The sequence below is a fragment of the Lepidochelys olivacea genome (genome assembly GCF_965140295.1).
Source record: "Lepidochelys olivacea isolate rLepOli2 genome assembly, chromosome: 3".
Taxonomy (NCBI): domain Eukaryota; kingdom Metazoa; phylum Chordata; order Testudines; family Cheloniidae; genus Lepidochelys; species Lepidochelys olivacea.
The window spans coordinates 29,622,817-29,641,309 of record NC_140413.1 but is presented as its reverse complement, the minus strand read 5'-3'; the positions used below and the strand labels follow the sequence as shown (position 1 = coordinate 29,641,309).

The window sequence follows — 18,493 nt, the reverse complement described above, 5'->3', positions numbered from 1 at the left end:
ACAAGAATTTTCCTTGAAAGGGGAAAGTTGTCAATCTGGTTTTCAAGGAGTAGTCAGAAGGCCTCGGCTTCAGTCACAGTCTATGCACTCAGACCAGGCTAATCATTGTGATATTTCCCCCCATTCCTTGCACAGCTTTGACTAAAGAAGCCATAAAGTAAGAAGACAGATTCCTAATATTTCTTTATTATCACACAGTACAGAGGTCAAACCAAAGTAGGGCAGCGTCTTAGTCAATCTGACTGCTCGTTTCCACAAAATCTCTTGATTTACTTCGTTTTTGCAGTGATCTGATGCTTGCTGAAGGATCTTAGATAATGTAGACTGAAGTTTGCAGAAAAGATCCCAAATATCTCAATGTCCAGCAAATGAAGTTTCCATTTTTCTCTCAAAGGGGATCTTCAGTGCTATTCTGAGCCTTCAGAGGATAGTATTTCTCCTTTTTAACTGGATATAGCTGCATCTTCTCTTGCATTCCACATGAAATTCTCTCAGGAGCAGATCTGAGGACTTTAACATCTCCTTGACGGACTATATACACGAGATTGCTATTTTCCATCATTCATTCATCAGAGCATGCAAAAAGCTTTGAGGGCTTTGTATGAATATTTAAATACTAGGTACTCTAAGACTAATTGCATCAGCTTTTACACCTCCAATGTTAACATCCGGAAATTAGAAAATGAGGTCCTCTTTATCCCAAGAATAAGGATCAGGAACTCTTTACCAATTCCGTGGATCATCTCCTTCCCAGAGTTAATTGACCTCCATACTCTACTGTCTCAATGGCTGGGTTACAGTGAGATCAGACTGTCAAACAGGACTGCTCCGAAGCTGAAAGCTCAGAGAGCTAAAGGGGGATGTCTTTCTCTGGGCAGAGAGCATCCTATTCTCTTTTCATTAAATCCTAAGCCTGTTTCTCTCTATGTCTCTAGTGCTCTGGCTACCATATTTACCAGAGGAGCTCTGTGACATAATGTCTCTTCTGTTAAGTAAAGGGCCTTTTCTTTCCCTGAGACTGTTATTGCCCTGCTCAGACAGCGCTAGAAGCTTTTCAGAGGTGAAAGATGTAGGAGTTGGGCAGTCTCAGAAGCTGCACCCCGAAAGGAGCTAAGTACTTCCAACTGGGAGGTGAAAGGGTTCCTCCAATAAGATGCAATATGTTTATATCTTAGAAGAATTGGGAACTTTGTGTGCCTTTTCTCTTGGTATCTCACAGAGGTCCCCTATGCTGATCATCTCCCCAAGTCCCTGTGGCTGGGAGTGAGCTGGACTGGCTTCTGCAAATGCTGCAGACAGAATAGTTTCTTTATTCATCTCCAGGGCCTTTTGAAGAGGTCAGAATGGCTCAATATATAAGAATGCTGCTGCAGGAGTGATGGTTTAGACTTCCTGATGATGCTTTTCTGAAGAGACAGAAGTACCAGCACCCTCCAACTCTTCTTTGTAGAGATAATGGAGTAAGTCAGGCCAGGTCTGGAGGCAATACTGAGCCTGGGCCTGCGTATCACAGGGCTTACAGCACAGAGCTAGAGCAAGAGTTATCCAAGATCATTGTGTGATGGTATCAGGGGAGCAAAAGGCTGAGTTGTAGAAGGAGGAAAAATTTCTCTCTGAACGTTATTCCATCTACTGACGGTGTAGTCCCAAATTGATGACCACCATTCCTTCTGTCCTGCAACACCTCCTTTCCTCAGAGTTCCCTTTGAGTTTGAGCTTCCCTAAGAGCTCAGCTACAAGGGAACAGAGATCCTGACTGGTCTGTCTGAAAAGCCAAGCTTTGTGGGCAGTTCTTGTCCCTGGAGTTTCTACAGGAATCAGCCATGATGCATGTTGTAGTCCTGTGATGCCTGTTTCATTAGTCACAGAACCAAAAAGACAGCAGTCTTTTGGTGCCCCAAGTGCTGTAGCTGAGGCAGCTGCATGCAAACATATGATTGGAGCTCCTACTAAGCCTCTGAGGCCTACTCCATTTTTTCCTTTGTTCAGGCCTTTCTTTCAGTTAGGGGAAGACTATACATGATCCTCCTGCAGGAGATAAAAACAACTGAGCTTTGTAAGCCAACAAGTCCCATATATGAGTGGTAATGTCATGAAAACAATTCGCAATTCTGTGCATCTGCTGGTTGGAAGAAATTACACTCTGAGTGTCTACCTGGTACGGAAGATTTAACAGATAACGCTGCTTTGAATTCTATAAAAAATGGTTACTCACCTTCTTGTAACTGTTGTTCTTCGAGATGTGTTGTTCATGTCCATTGCAATCAGGTGTGCATGCTCTGCATGCACAGTTGCTGGAAATTTCTCCCCCAGCAGCTCCTGTCGGGTTGGCTGTGGAGCCCCCTGGAGTGCTGCCTTCATGGCGCTCAATATATGACCCTGCTGACCTGGTCCCTCCTCAGTTCCTTCTTGCTGGCTGTTCCGACAGAGGGGTAGGAGGGTGGGTATTGGAAAGAATGTGAACAACACATCTCGAAGAACAGTTACAAGAAGGTAAGTAACCATTTTTTTTTCTTCGAGTGCTTGTTCATGTCGATTCCAGTCAGGTGACTTCCAAGTTCTACCCCAGAGGTGGAGTTGGAGTTAAGGAATTGCTGATTGGAGCACTGCTCTGCCGAAAGCTGCATCATCTCTAGCGTGCTGTGTGATGGCACAGTGAGAGGTGAACATACGCACCGAGCACGAAGTAGCTGCCCTGCAGATTTCCTGTATCAGGACCTGGGCCAGGAATTCAGCTGATGAGGCCTGTGCCCTTGTGGAATGAGCCTTAAGAGGCGGTGCTGGGACCTTGGCCAGCTCACCACATGTGCAGATACAGGCCGTGATCCAGGAAAATAATCTTTGAGATGAGACCAGGAGTCCTTTCCTTCAGTCTGCCACTGCCACGAACAGCTGGTTTGACCTCCTGAACGGCTTTGTGCACTCGATGTAGAATGCTAACACCTGCCAAACATCCAGTGGCAGGAGACTTTGCTCTTGGGTACTGTTGTGGGTCTTGGGATAGAAAACGGGTAAAAAAATGTCTTGGCTACTTGCACCTTGTCCTTGTGGAAGACCATATAGGGTGGATTGGAGGTAAGGGCCTTTACCTCCAACACCCTCCTGGCTGATGTGATGGCGACCAGGAAGGCTACCTTCCATGACAGGCAGAGAAGGGAGCAAGTCGCCAGCCATTCGAATGGGGGTCCCATTATTCTGGAGAGGACCAGATTAAGGTCCCATGCCAGAAGAGGCTGTCTAACCTGAGGATATATCTGTTCCAGGCCCTTAAGGAAACATCCTATCACAAGGTTAGCGAATATGAAGCGTCCAGATGTGCCCAGGTGGAAGGCTGAGATAGCAGCAAGTTGTACCTTGATGGATGACACTGCCAGGCCTTGTTGGTTGAGGTGCACAAGGTACTCCAAGATGAGTGGTACAGACGCCTGGAGTGGAGGAATGTGATGTTGGGCACACCAGCAAGTGAACCTCTTCCACTTGGCCAGATAAGTGGCCCTGGTGGACGGTTTTCTGCTGAGAAGCAGGACCTTTCTTACTGGTTCCGAGCCACAGGAGCTCCACTGGGTTTAGCCATGAAGCTTCCAAGATGTGAGATGGAGGGACTGGAGGTGCAGGTAGCGAAGGCAATTGTGGTCCTGTGTCATCAGATCAGGGTAGAGTGGTAACACGATAGGAATGTCCACTGACAGCTCCAGAAACGTGGTGTACTAATGTTGGGGCCAGCAGAATTACTTTCGCTCTGACTCTGTGGATTTTCAGCAGTAATCTGTGCACGAGTGGATGGTGGAAAGGCATACATGAGACGGTCTCCCCTGGAAAGCAGGAACGCATCCAAGATCAAACCCGGGCTGTGTTTCTGAAAGGAGCAGAACACTGGGCACCTCCTGTTGCTCCAGGTAACAAACAGATCGACCTGGGGAACTTCTCACTTTTGGGAGATGGAATATATGACATCCGGGTGGATGGCCAACTCGTGATTGTGAAACGATCTGCTGAGGTGGTCTGCAGGTTCGTTCTGCACACCTAGGAGATAGAACACCTTCAGGTGAATGGAGTGGGCTATGCAGAACTCCCATAGCTGAAGGGCCTCCCGACATAGCGGGGAAGAGCGGGGTCCACCCTGCTTGTTGATGTAAAACATGGCCATAGTGTTGTCCGTCATTACCCGCACACACTGGCTTTGAAGCCAGGATAGGAAGATTTGGCACGCTAGCTGTACTGCTCTGAGCTCTCTATTGATATCGATATGCAGGGAGAGCTCATCCTGCGACCATAATCATTGTGTCTGGAGCTCTCCCAGATGCGCCCCCCAACTGAGAGCTGACACGTCCATTACTAGAGACAAGAAAAGCTGAGGGCTGTTGAAGGGGACTCCCTTGCACACTGTGCGAGGGTCTAGCCACCACTGGAGGGACGAGTACTTGGTCTGGCACCATGACCACAGATAACAGGCTGTCGTGCCCTGGGAGGTATACAGATGCGAGCCATGCTTGAAATGGTCTGAGCCTCAGTCTGGCATGCTGGACCACGTAAGTGCAGGCTGACATGTGGCCAAGGAGACTCAGGCATCCCCTCTCTGTAGTAGTCAGGTACCATCTGAGGCTTTGGATAATGTTTTTCATGGTCTGAAATCTGGTGTCTGGCAGGAGCACCCTTGCCTGCACTGAGTCCAGCACCGCACCGATGAATTCTATTCTTTGAGTCAGTGACAAGGTTGACTTGTTCACGTTGAGGAGTCGTCCCAGCCTCTCGAAAGGAGCTCTGACTAGTCGGACTTGAGACTCCACCTGCTCTCTGGTGCGCCGCCTGAGTAGCCAGTCGTCTAGGTATGGGTATACCTGTACCTGCCTCTTGCGAAGGAAGGCTGCTATGACCGATATACACTTGGTGAACACTCGGGGGGCTGTCAACAGACCGAAGGGGAGGACCATGAACTGACAGTGCATGGTGCTGGCTATACACTGCAGAAATCGTCTGTGCACAGGCCAAATAGCTATATGAAAGTACGCATCTTTCATGTTGAGGGTGGCGTACCAGTCTCCTGAATCTAGGGAAAGGATAATAGCGCTCAGAGAGACCATGCGGAACTTCAACTTCACCATGAACCAGGTCTAGAATGGGTCAGACACTCCCCTCCCCGTTTGCCTTGAGGATTAGGAAATAGCGGGAGTAGAACCCCTTGCCCCTTAGCTCCTGAGGAACCTCCTTCATTGCCCCTATGGCAAGGAGCGATTGCACCTCCTGGATAAGGAGTTGCTTGTGAGAAGGGTCCCTGAAGAGGGACCGGGAAGGGCAGTGGGAGGGAGGGAGGGGAGGAGCAGAATTGGAGAGAGTACCCCACTTCTACCGTACGGAGAACCTAGCAGTCCTATGTTATTTGGGACCATGCATGGTAGAAGTGGGATAGATAATTCCGAAAGCAGAACTGAGGAACCAGTATACAGACTGGCACTTTGTCCCCGGGTACACCTTCAAAAGGTCTGCTTGGAGGCTGTTCAGGCATGCGCTTGGCCCTGTGATGATGAGGGCTGGGACGGCTTATGCCTGCTGTTCCTACCTCGCCATCTAGAAAGTCTTGCCTAGGGCGAAGGTGCTGCGAGTCTCTGTGCTCGGAGATCTTCTGCAGTGCCAATTCTGCCACCGATACTGGTGCATTCCGCACCGAGGAGATTGGTGCCGGGTCCTGCCATGCCAAGGTGGACTGCAGTTTAAAAGCCAGCTCCATGAGGAGCTGTTTCAATCTGAAATCCCACTCCTTTTTGGTCCTTGGTCGAAAACCCTTGCAAATCCTGCACTTAACAGCTTGGTGAGCCTCCCCCAGACTATTTAAACAAGTGTGGTGGGGGTTGCCCATTGGCATCAGCTTACTGCAGGACTTGCAGGGCTTGAACTCTGGGGATTGAGGCTTGCCCTGACGTCCCCAAGGGGAAAGGTCGGGGTGGAGGGGAAACCCCACTCCCAACAGAACTACTACTAACTAATAAAAACTAGAACTATAAACTATTGAGATAAGCTATACTAGAAAGCTACAGGAAGCGAGGAGAACTTGCAAGCAAGTCACTCGCAGTTCCGATAACCGTCACAGGTGGTAAGAAGGAACGGAGGAGGGGCTGGGTCAGCAGGGTCGTATATTGAGCGCCATGAAGGCTCCATTCTAGTGGGCTCTACAGCCGACCCTATGGGAGCTGCTGGGAGAAAAATTTCTGGCAACTATGCATGCAGCATGCACACACCTGACTGGAATAGACATGAACAAGCATTCGAAGAACAATAAGATTCCTCCTTTCCATCCCCTACAAATCCATGCTGCTATTTTTCTGGGCTCTTTATACATACATGAACTGTTAATACATACTACTGGTAAAGAAACTCAAAGTTAAAAAAGAAAAATAGGTGCTAGGGAGATGTCATAAATATAAAGGGAAGGGTAAACACCTTTAAATCCCTCCTGGCCAGAGGGAAAACCCTTTCACCTGTAAAGGGTTAAGAAACTAAAATAACCCCCCTGGCACCTGACCAAAATGACCAATGAGGAGACAAGATACTTTCAAGGCTGGAGGGTGGGGGGAAACAAAGGGTTCTCTCTGTCTGTGTGATGCTTTTGCCGGGACCAGAGCAGGAATGCAGGTCAGAACTCCTGTAAAGAGTTAGTAAGCAATCTAGTTAGATATGCGTTAGATTCTGTTTTGTTTAAATGGCTGATAAAATAAGTTGTGCTGAATGGAATGTATATTCCTGTTTTTGTGTCTTTTTGTAACTTAAGGTTTTGCCTAGAGGGATTCTCTGTGTTTTGAATCTGATTACCCTGTAAGGTATTTACCATCCTGATTTTACAGAGGTGATTCTTTTACTTTTTCTTTAATTAAAATTCTTCTTTTAAGAACCTGATTGCTTTTTACATTGTTCTTAAGATCCAAGGGTTTGGGTCTGTGTTCACCTAGGCAAATTGGTGAGGATTTTTATCAAGCCTTCCCCAGGAAAGGGGGTGTAGTGCTTGGGGGGATATTTTGGGGGGAGGCAAAGAGATGTTTCCAAGTGGGCACGTCCCCTGTTCTTTGTGTAACACTTTGGTGGTGGCAGCTTTTAACCTAAGCTGGTAAGAATAAGCTTAGGGGGTCTTTCATGCAGGTCCCCACATCTGTAGCCTAGAGTTCAGAGTGTGGAAGGAACCTTGACAGGAGGCCTATGTTTTATAGAAGTCATCCTGCCAGCATCAACATATTTTTACAGCTGGGACATCCCCAGGATTTGGAGACATTCTAGAACTATGTCCATGTGTCTGATTCTACAGCTTCTTATATAAAATATTTCCTCCATTCCATTCAGTCTGAGACCATCTAAGTCTATAAAGACTTAAACTTTAAGGTATTAAAAAAACAACAACCCTAACTTCCAGGGGTCAGATAGTAGTTCAGTCTTGATTCCCAACCCAATCCTGGAGTTTCTGCTACAATTACTTACAAAAATGCTGCAAACACTTCAAACTTTAGAAAGGAATTAAAAGTCTTATTATAGTTCAATTTCCTTCATAGAAAGACATGAGTAATCTTACGGTTACTATTTTTGTAGCCCCCCGAGAAATTACTGATAGTTCCCCTCAACTTTGTGGGTCAGTGTAATTCTATACATATTACTGTTTTATTATTAGCTCTGATTAACAATAGAGCTTTATAATACTCTCAGCAGTCTTTGTTCACCAAACTTTTAACATATACTGCTGAACTAGTACTCTTTTGGTTCAAAACCAGTAGCCCTTTAAAAATAAACATAGCATAAAAAACGGTTACTGACCTTCCATAACTGTTGCTCTTCAAGATGTGATGCTCACGTCCATTCCACATTAGGTGTGTGCATGTCACATGCACCGTTGCTGGAGATTTTTCCCTCAGTGGTATCCAATCGGGTTGGCTCCAGTGCCTTCTGGTGCCACAAGCTTATGCGCCAATACAAGGGGCACTGCCAACCCTGCACCTTCTGAGTTTCTTCTTGCCAGCTAACTCTGACAGAGCGGTAGAAGGGTGGGTCATAGAATGAATATGAGCAATTAATCTCAAAGAATAATAGTTACAGAAGGTCAGTAACCGTTTTCTCTTTGAGTGCCTGCTCACGTCCATTCCACATTTGGTGACTCACAAGCGGTACCCAAGGCAGTGGGCTCGGAGTTCATGGAGAAGCGGACTGCAACTCTGCTATCCTGAACCTCGTGTCGTCACAAGACTGTTGGGTGATGGCATTGTGGGATCAGAAGATATGCATTGCTGACCAGGTTGCAGCCCTGCAGATGTCTTGGATTGGATTGCTTTCAGCAATCCCAAATACAGGAGGTTATCCAGAATGATATTCTCTGGGCTGAAACTGGTAGGCCTTTCATTCTCTCTGCGATTGCCACAAAAGAGTTGCATGAATCTGTGGAAAGGTTTAGTCCTCTCAAGGTAGAAGGTGAGGAGATGCCAAACATCCAGTGTGTGAAGCCACTGCTCTTCTGAATTCTTGTGAGGCTTTGTGAAGAAGACTGGCAGTAAAATGACCTGGTTGCTATGGAACTGAAAAACCACCTTTGGCAGGAAGGCCGGATGGTGGTGTAGCTGGACCTTGTTCTTGAAGAACACGGTGTACAGTAGTTCTGATGTAAGGGCCCTGATTTCAGAGACCCATCTGGCTGAGGTAAATACTACCAAGAAGGTGACCTTCCAGGAGAGAAGCAACAGAGAGCACAATGCTAGCGGCTCAAAGGGAGGGCCTGTGAGTTTTGATAGGATCAGGTTTAAATCCCATGGGAGGGATCAATTTGTGAGCCTGAGGGTAAAGTCTCTCCAACTCCTTAAGAAAAAGAATGGTCATCTTGTGAAAGAAAACTAACTTACTGTCCACTGGCGGATGGAAGGTCAAAATTGATGCTAGATGCATCTTGAGAGATGTGAAGGCTAGACCTTGTTGTTTTAGATGGAGCAAGTAATCCAGGACACACTGAAGGGAAGACCGAGTTGGAGAGAGGCCCCATTTCGAATGACCATATTGAGAAATGCTTCCATTCAGTGAGGTAGGTATTCCTGGTGGAGGACTTCCTACTACCCAGAAGGACCTGTCGAACTTGTTCCGAACAGGCTTGTTCCATCGGGTTCAGCCATATAACTTCCATGCAGTCAGGTGAAGGGACCCAAGCTTCAAGTGGAGTAAACGGCTGTGATCTTGAGAGATCAGGTCCAGGCAAAGTGGGAGCATTAGCTGGGGTAATACTGGTAAGTCTAGTAGTGTGCCAAACCAGTGTGGGTGTGGCCATGCCGGGGCTATACGAATAACTCTCACCTTGTCTTGCTTGATTTTCAGAAGCACCTTGTAAACCAGAGGAACCAGCAAAAATGCGTAGAATAAGAGCTCTGCCCCTGGAAGTCAGAAGGCATGGGAGCCCAGGCTGTGCCCATGCAGCAAGCAAAACTGATGGCATTTTCAGTTCTGCTTGGCTGCAAACAGGTCAACCTAGAGCAATCCCCACCTTTGAAAGATGAACCTGATGACCTTTGGGTGAAGGGACCACTCGTGGTGAGAGGAGAAAGATCTGCTGAGGTGTGCCAGGGCATTCCAGGCTTCCAGAAGATGAGATGCCTTGAAGTGGATGGAGTCCTTCATGCAGAAGTCCCACAGACAGACGGCCTCTTGACACAAGGTGGAGCAGCATGCTCCTCCCTGCTTACTGATGTAGAACATGGCTATGGTGCTGTCTATCAATACCTGCACTGCCTTGCCTGCAATCTGGGGAAGGAACACTTGGCAAGTCAAGCAGACCCCTCTGAGCTTCCAGACATTTATGTGCAAGGAGAGTTCTTACTGGGACCACAGGCCCTACGTTAATCAAGGTGGGCTCCCCAACCTAGGTCTGAAGGATACGATACTAGGCACACTGATGGCTGGAGGGCAACAAAGAGAACATCCACCAGTGCCATCCAGGGGTCCTTCCACCAGTCAAGGGAGGCAAGGATTGGGGCTGGAACAGCAAGCACAGAGTCCAAGTAGTGACAGTTCGGAGAGTACACTGAAGCTAACCATGTCTGCAGAGGCCTGAGGCACAGCCTTGCATACCATAGCATGTAAGTGCATGCGGCTATGTGTCCCAGTTGCTTGAGGCAAACCCAAGCTGTTGTGATCAGTTAAGCCATGACCTTGGATGTCAGGTCTGGAATCGCATCCTTGGAAGGAAGGTTCCGGCCTGAGTTGAGTCTAGCAGTGCCACGATAAACTCTATTCTCTGTACTGGAATGAGAGTCGACTTTTGTTCGTTTACCAACAGGCCCAGTGCTTGGAAGGTGGCTTGGACCAGGCTGATGCTTTTCTTTACTTGAGCCTCTGAATGACCCTTGATCAGCCAGCCAGTCACTGTGGTATGGGTAGACTTGAACGCCTCGCCTTCTGAGAAAGGCAGCTACCACCACCATACCTTTTGTAAAAACCCAGGAGGCTGAGGACCCGCCAAAAGGGAAAATGGTGAATTGGTAAGGTGTCTGGTTTATAATAAATCTGATAAATCTTCTGTGGCCATGGAAGACAGAAATGTGAAAATAAGCGTCCTTCAAGTTGAGGGCTCCTGGATCCAGGGAGGGAATGATTGAGGCCATGGAGATGAGGCAGAACCTCAGTTTCTTGATGTCAGAGTTCCTTCCCCACTCTGAACTCTAGGGTACAGATGTGGGGACCTGCATGAAAACCCCCTAAGCTTATTTTTACCAGCTTAGGTTAAAACTGCCCCAAGGTACAAACTATTTTACCTTTTGCCATTGGACTTTATTGCTGCCACCACCAAGCGTTTAACAAATATGTAACAGGGAAAGAGCCCGCTTGGAAACATTTTTCCCCTCAAAATCCTCAGCAAACCCCACACCCCCTTTCCTGGGGAAGGCTTGATAAAAATCCTCACCAATTTGCCTAGGTGAACACAGACCCAAACCCTTGGATCTTAAGAACAATGAAAAAACAATCAGGTTCTTAAAAGAAGAATTTTAATTAAAGAAAAAGTAAAAGAATCACCTCTGTAAAATCAGGATGGTAAATACCTTACAGGGTAATTAGATTCAAAACATAGAGAATCCCTCTAAGCAAAACCTTAAGTTACAAAAAGACACAAAAACAGGAATATACATTCCATTCAGCACAACTTATTTTATCAGCCATTTAAATAAAACAGAATCTAACGCATATCTAGCTAGATTACTTACTAAGTTCTAAGACTCCATTCCTTGTCTGTTCCTGGCAAAAAAAACAACACACAGTCAGAGAGAACCCTTTGTTTCCCCCTCCACCCCCCCCCAACTTTGAAAGTATCTTGTCTCCTCATTGGTCATTTTGGTCAGGTGCCAGCAAGGTTATCCTAGCTTCTTAACCCTTTACAGGTGAAAGGGTTTTCCCTCTGGCCAGGAGGGATTTAAAGGTGTTTACCTTTCCCTTTATATTTATGACACTTGAGATAATTATTGAGGTGATGCAGGTCCAGGATGGGGCAAAAGCCAATCTGGGCCTTTGGGATTAGGAAATATCGGGAGTAAAACTTTTTCCCTCTCAATTTTCGAGGTACCTCTTCCACAGCCCCCACCGGTAAGAGGATCTGCAGCTCCTGGACTAGGAGTTGCTTGTGAGAAGGGTCACTGAAGAGGGACGGCAATAAGGGGTAGGAGAGAGGAGTTGCTGAAAACTACAGGATATAACCACCCACCACTGTACTTAGCACCCAGTGGCCCAATGTGATGTGGGACGATGCCGAACTTAAGTGGGAATCAGTCCGAAAACAAACAAAGGATGGCGTTTGTAACCTCTGCCCTTTCGCTTGTACAGGTCCTGTCTCAGTGGTGGAGCCGAGAAGTGGGCTGGCTGTTGAGGCCTGAAGTGCCTCCTTGAAGTGGATGAAGCACAGAGGCCCAGGGATCTGAAGGTAGCCCTTGAGTCCTTCAGGCCATAGTGTGTTGTGTCCATTTGCTCTGAAATAATGAGGAGCCTTTGAAAGGGATGTCCTGGATCGATTGCTGGACCTCCTGAGGTAGCCATGAGGACTGTAGCCAAGAATATCGCCTCATGGACACTGCAGAGGCCATCGTCCTAGCTGCCATGTCAGCAGCATTCAGTGTCGCCTGGAGTGAGGCTCTGACAACATTCTTTCTCCTCCACTAATTGGGCACAGAATTCCTGCCTTGAAGTCCTCAGGCACGGAGACCTTAAAATTGGATAAGGAGTCCTACAAGTTGTAATTATATCTCCCCAGCAGGGTTTGCTGGTTTGAGATTAGTTGTAGACCACCTGTTGAATAAAAACTTTCTTCCCAAACAGATTGAGTTTCCTTGCATCCTTCTGTTTGTGGGTAGCACTTGCTTGGCTCTGTCTACTCCTCTCATTGGCCACCCATACAACTAGGAACCCAGGACGGGGGCTGAGAGTATAGCTACTCATACCCATTGGCTGACACATAATATTTCTTCTCTGCCCTCTTCAAAGTGGGAGGGAGAGAAGACTGGGTCTGCCACAGGGCTCTGACTGGACCCATTACCACCTCGTTAATGGGTAGGGCTGTACGGGGAGATTTCTGCAAACCAGTAAAGTGCCTGATACCACTATTGCTTAAAATTAAAGGCAGCCAAGTCAGCAGACTGCAAATTGGCCATGCAGCAGCCTCACCTTAACCAAGGCAGGAGGGGAGGGGGTTTTGGGTGCCACAAACAGGACAGCTTGACCCCGCGTCCTTCCTGATAAGAATTGTGTTGAAGTTGCTGATACATGCATCTTAGAAGAGCAGGGTGTGCCCTCAGGAATGTGTCTGTTAGAGCCTCAAGACTGCAAACTCTGGGAAAAACTCACACCTGGTTAATCAATAATTAGAAGGAAACCTCTTGCTTGACCGTTGAAACTGCTTGCTTAACAAGTGACATGTCATTGTTTTACTAATGTATAAATAAGGGGGAAAAGTTTGAGGTAGTGGGACTCCTCGGGACTGGACTCTCCTTCTGGATGCAGCTTGTGTTCTCCACTGGCAGACAGGCTGCAGCTGTGCCACTTGAGAGCCACACTCAGCTTCAGTAATTATCGAGGGTTGGGGGTGTTTTACTAACCTGCTGCGGACATGTGTAAGTGCTTGAGACTAAGTAAAGTTTAGCTTTAAGTGAAAGCACTCTTGTGTTGTCCTGTTTGTGCCAGCCATCTATCGGTCGGATGGCCGTGTCTCCCCTGATTTATTTCCTGACACCACCTCGCACAGAGTAAAAGTTACCAAGAGCTTTCGGTTGAAAGAACCCCGGGTATCAGAGCCACCTTAAATGGTGCTGTTGCATCTAGAATGTCAATGAGGGTGAGAGACAATTCCTAGAGCTCCTCAATCTCTAGCTCCAGGTTAACCGCTACCCGCTTCAGAAACTCCTGATGGGCTCTAAAATCACCTTGCGGCAGTGAGCCACTCGGTCCCGAGATGTCCTGGTCTGCGGAGGAGGAAGAAGAGGCCTCTACTGGAAGGTGAGGGCTGTTTTCTCATCTTCAGCTTTAATTACCTCCATGTGGCCCACGTCATGTGCATCAGCACTGGGAGTTGGTGTCCAGTACCGAGCAGAGTGAAGGGGGATGCTGCCCCTCGGAAGCAAACGAGTATGACAGGTGAGAAGACGGACACGGTACTGAGGGAAATGGCATGGGTTCCTGAATGGCCACTGAATAGGCCATTGTCCACCTGACCAGGTACTCGTGGGGCAACCTGCACTGAGGTCCAGCAGCACATAGGACAGTACCAGTGGTGGCTCTTGCACTGGGTGTAGGGCTCCACATAAGATTCAGATGACGAGTCCTCCCGAGGTGACCAAGGGCAGTGGTACTCCTTATTTCCGACGTCTGGTGCCGAAGGTCCAGAGACCAGTGGCTGAAGCAAGAGGAGTTATTCCAGCAACCATCGGGGCGGTAAGAAGGAACTGATTGGGTGTGGGGCCAGTGGCGCACTTTATACCGCCACATGGAGGGTGCTAGAGTCAACCTGATGGATACCACTGAGGGAAAAATCTCCAGCAACAGTCCATGCCATGAGCATGCACCTAACATGGTATGGATATGAGCACGTACTTAAAGAAGAAAAACAAGTTAAGGGTTCATATTAAGCAGATCAAATATTATTTTTACCTTACTTCAATTACAAGTAAAACAAGGCCCATTATCACATTAAGTTTAGTCTCAGACGACTAAACAAATTTGGCTTACTGCAAGCAAAGTGTCAGTCAGGGTTCTGAATATCTATACAGGGAAAGGATCAGAAAATGCGTTCAGAGAATGAGAACCTGGAAAGCCTTATAGAATTTGTACAATGAAAGAAGCAAAGTCTGAAGGCATAAGCCACCTGATATGTAGCCTAATAGTATCAATACAGATAGGGTGGTCCAATCGGACTCTTACAGCTACAAGGTTCACATTATATTTATTTATTTGGATTTAACATTTCAAAGAATACGTATTCAAAAGGACCCTGAAAATAATTAGACTTACAGTAACAACCTGGCAACATATCTATCTAATATAAAAATAAATTAACTCTGCCAGTCAGCAGTCTTGCATAATCAAATTAACTGTACGTAAGCCATGCTGGTCCCAGGATATTAGAGAGATAAGATGGCTGAGGTAATATATTTTATTGGACCAACTTCAGCAGTTGATCCACTAAAAGATATTACCTCACTCACTTAACAGAAGTTGGTCCAATAAAAGGTATTACCTCAGCCATCTTGTCTCCCAAATAATCAAATTAAGATAAACAATCTATCTACCTGTGGAACAGAATCACTGTAGCATGAACAAAATGAACTAAATGATGCTAGAAATGAAGGCTATTACATTTCTCAATAAGCTTATAAAATACCATATGAGGAAAAAAGACATCAGTATTTCAGAGTACATTTGCAATTACTATAAAAGGGTAGTAGTCAAAAATATATTACAAAAAAATACTGGAGAAAAGAAGAAGTGAAATAGGTTGCAAAGGAACAAGAACATATTTTGTATAAGTAATATACACAAATTCTAGCACAACATAGCAGAAGAAAGCACTAAAGTAATATCCTTCAGGCCAAAATATACTCTTGTTAAGTCAAAGCTGACAAAACAAAGGAACACCAATATTAAAATATCAGAAAAACATTTTAAAACTAAAGGTAATCAATGTAACACTTGCACATTCACACAAAGTTCATGATAACTTACGGTGCCTTTGTAGAGTAAAACACAAGGGGTGGGGGAATATGTCTAATTACAGAGTAATTTCACTGTTTACTTTTTACTCCTCACTTAACAAGAACAAAGTGTAAACTGAAAAATACAGAAGATTTTAAAAGTCTGCTTTAAAATGTTGTTAGTAGTCCAAATAAGGCTTTTTTAAAGCCATATGAGTTTATCTTGAAACTAGCACATAAAATGTATTGCCTAATGGACCATGTTCTTTAAATATGTGGGCAATGAAAAAATAGAATATTTTGAATACTAGCAATAAGCAGTCCCAATCAGTGCATCACACTTCATTAGTCACATTACTTTAATCTAAATTTTTAAGTTGAAAACCACTAGGGGGTGCTGTTGGAGCAATTATATATAGTAATGACTATATGGGACTATGTAAATTGTTGCCTCTTCAGTAACAATTTCATTTATACCAAAGTGTTAGCTTATAAACTGCTCCAAGATTACTAATGTTGAAATTAGGAGTTGTCTCATGAGCTGTTCAAACATTTGGCTAAAGAATGAACACACAGAAATTCATAAACATATATGCTCCCAGAAATAACAAAAAGTAGGTCTCTTTCCTTTGTCGCCATGCCAGAATAGTTTATTATGGACCAATGTTACAAAATACAGAATGTCCCTTCCTCTACTTAAAATTAGACAGCAAGGAATATTCTGCCAATCAAGAAGCTCAATTAGCTGAACATTCCTTTATTCCTTACATCCCTGAGTAATTTACAATAAAATAAAACCTATCTTTGTGGTAGATAAAATATTTAATTGCATACTTACTTCATCCATTTTCATACAGGTGCCAAAATCTGCCAACTTTAGATGCCCATGTTTATCCAAAAGCATATTGTCAGGCTTCACGTCCCTGTGTATCAAGCCCATGGAGTGAATTGCATCCAGAGCAAGGACAACTTCAGCTGTGTAAAACTTGGCCCATTTTTCAGGCACATCATAATTGCTCATAAGGTTTACAAGATCTCCACCCGGCATGTATTCCATTACCATGTACAAGTATCGGTCATCTTGAAAGGCACAAAAGAGCTAAAGCAGAAAAGAAGGAAAATTACTCGAGGGATATTTGAAAAAGCAACCTTCTTTCTATTCTGGTTTCATGAAACTCTGTTCTTAGATAATCAGAGATTTTCAAGATTGTTGTAAGGCAAGTTCAATTTGTTTTTAAAGTTTCGAATAAAGACTTTGGTTAATTTAACAGTAATCTAACATATTCTAAACATTAAAACTACCTTATCTCACAATTTTTAAAAACTACTAATTTCTTATTTATTCCATTTATTAAGTGCATCTCATTCTGTTTCTCAGCATGAAACGGGCATCATTGAAATGTCAGCTCCCTCTGAGATACAAGTACAATTCAGAGTACTGGAAATAGCTAAACAGAGGCTGATGTCTCTGAAATTGCTTTGTAATTTCATTTCTGTATTATGTTATAGCTCCCAAATATTTACATAATTATTATTTGGAACTCATTACTGCTGTTTTCCTCTAACATCACCAAGCAAAAGTAGAAATGATAAATGCAGGTTAATGTGTCTATGAAGTGGAGATGCATGAAGTGATTAACTTTACTAATAATTAAATATAGCTTGGTATATATTACAGTTAATATTTTAGGTTACTGGTCTATTGAAAGTAAGTTCATTTCTTTGCAAATTGTTTTAGAGGGTTTCATTGAATGCACTCCAGGACTTTCACCTCTAGATCCCATCCATTTGAAAACAGCCCAAGTAAGGTCAGGCCATTACTATGTAATTGGTCAGTGGCCAGTATTAAAATGAGATAAAATTACATACAGAGAATCACATCTACACACTTGAAAATGTTTCAAATTATAACTATTTAATTCTTAAATTACAAGTACCAAGAATTTTTTTCCTGCATTTAGGTTTTCATTGTTACAGATTATTGAGGTACATGGGTGTATAAATAGATACTTTATACTTAAATCCACTTTCCTCCTCCACAATAACACAATGAATTGTTTGTGACCTCATGATTGAGCCATATTACAAACACTAATAAAATTAATCTGGCAGAATAGATTAGTAGAAAAAATTTCAGTTCACTCACATATTTTTGTACTGTAATTGTAATCTGACTCACAATTTTCCCCTCACACAAAAATTATTATAATTTCAAGTAGCGTATTCATTTGAGGCTGTTTTGTAAATTCCATTTCATTTTATACTGCAGCTGAAGTGATCAAGCTAAAAGTTAGCCTATCAATATGGAAAAATATAAACTAACACAAAATCACTGATCCTGATTCATAATTCAGTTACACTGGTGTGACTTCTAAATTGAGATCTGAATCTAACCCATTATTTGAATTTAAATGCATATTCAAAACTGACCCAAAAATTAAATACTTTTAACTTAAATTTAAAAACTAGAGAAAAACACTCCTTACTTGAACCACCCAGGGACTGTTAGCAAAGGCCATGATATCTCTTTCTTCCCAGAAAAAGGCTGAATCCGATCTTTTTATCATTTCAAATTTACTAAGAAGCTTCATTGCATAAACCTTCTGTGATGTTTTATGGCGAACCTGTTGGTTAAGAAGGAGGGAAAAAATTGTGTTTTTAAATAATTATAAAAAACAAAGTAAAACTAATTTCTTACCTGCTAATTGTTTTCTGTGACATGGGAAGTCCCCTACATCAGGTGGTAACCAATCCAGATTTCTATGTCTGCAATTTCTAGGCAGTCAAGAAGTCTGTAACTAGTTGAGAACTTCCAAAGCCAAAAGAAAAAACCTTATAGCTCTACTTAACTTCTAGCCATTCTGCCAGAGTCTGTTAATCAAATAGGGTATTTTAGAGGGTGTCTATACTGGAGTCACTATACGAAAGAAACTAATAGGCAAGAGTAATTTGTTCTTCACTGATATGCTGCCACCTTTATAAACAATGGGTCGGCACAGCAGTGACCTGACCTCACTCAAGAGAGACACTGCCTTTAATGAGACATGCACCAAGCTTGAGATTCAACTGGGAGACTGGCACTGAGAGAGATTTCTTTTGAAACTGCTCCTTGAGTACACAACATCCAAATATTCTAGAGCTCTTAAAAAGAATGGAGACAAGATGGAAGTTAGCGGAAATGCTCCTCCCTCCCAAAAGTCTCACTGGTTAAGGACAGACAACCTCAGGAAGCTGGCATCTAGTCAGATGGATTCCAATGTTAACTGATTGAGACTATCTACTGCAACAAAGCACTTGGAGAGAGGTTCCTGAAATTAGTC

General features: G+C 44.3%; 1 protein-coding gene across 2 annotated transcripts in view; it reads right to left on the bottom strand.

The window, feature by feature from the left end:
* ROCK2 (Rho associated coiled-coil containing protein kinase 2) overlaps positions 1–18,493 on the bottom strand; it is a 163,645-nt gene that overhangs the window by 61,005 nt on the left and 84,147 nt on the right. For both annotated transcript variants that reach the window (XM_084622351.1, XM_084622352.1), the window contains exons 4-5: positions 17,660–17,797; positions 16,012–16,272 (exon numbers count right to left, since the gene is read on the bottom strand). In XM_084622351.1, coding sequence (XP_084478477.1) covers positions 16,012–16,272; positions 17,660–17,797 — 399 coding nt within the window. The remainder of the gene's footprint in view (positions 1–16,011; positions 16,273–17,659; positions 17,798–18,493) is intronic.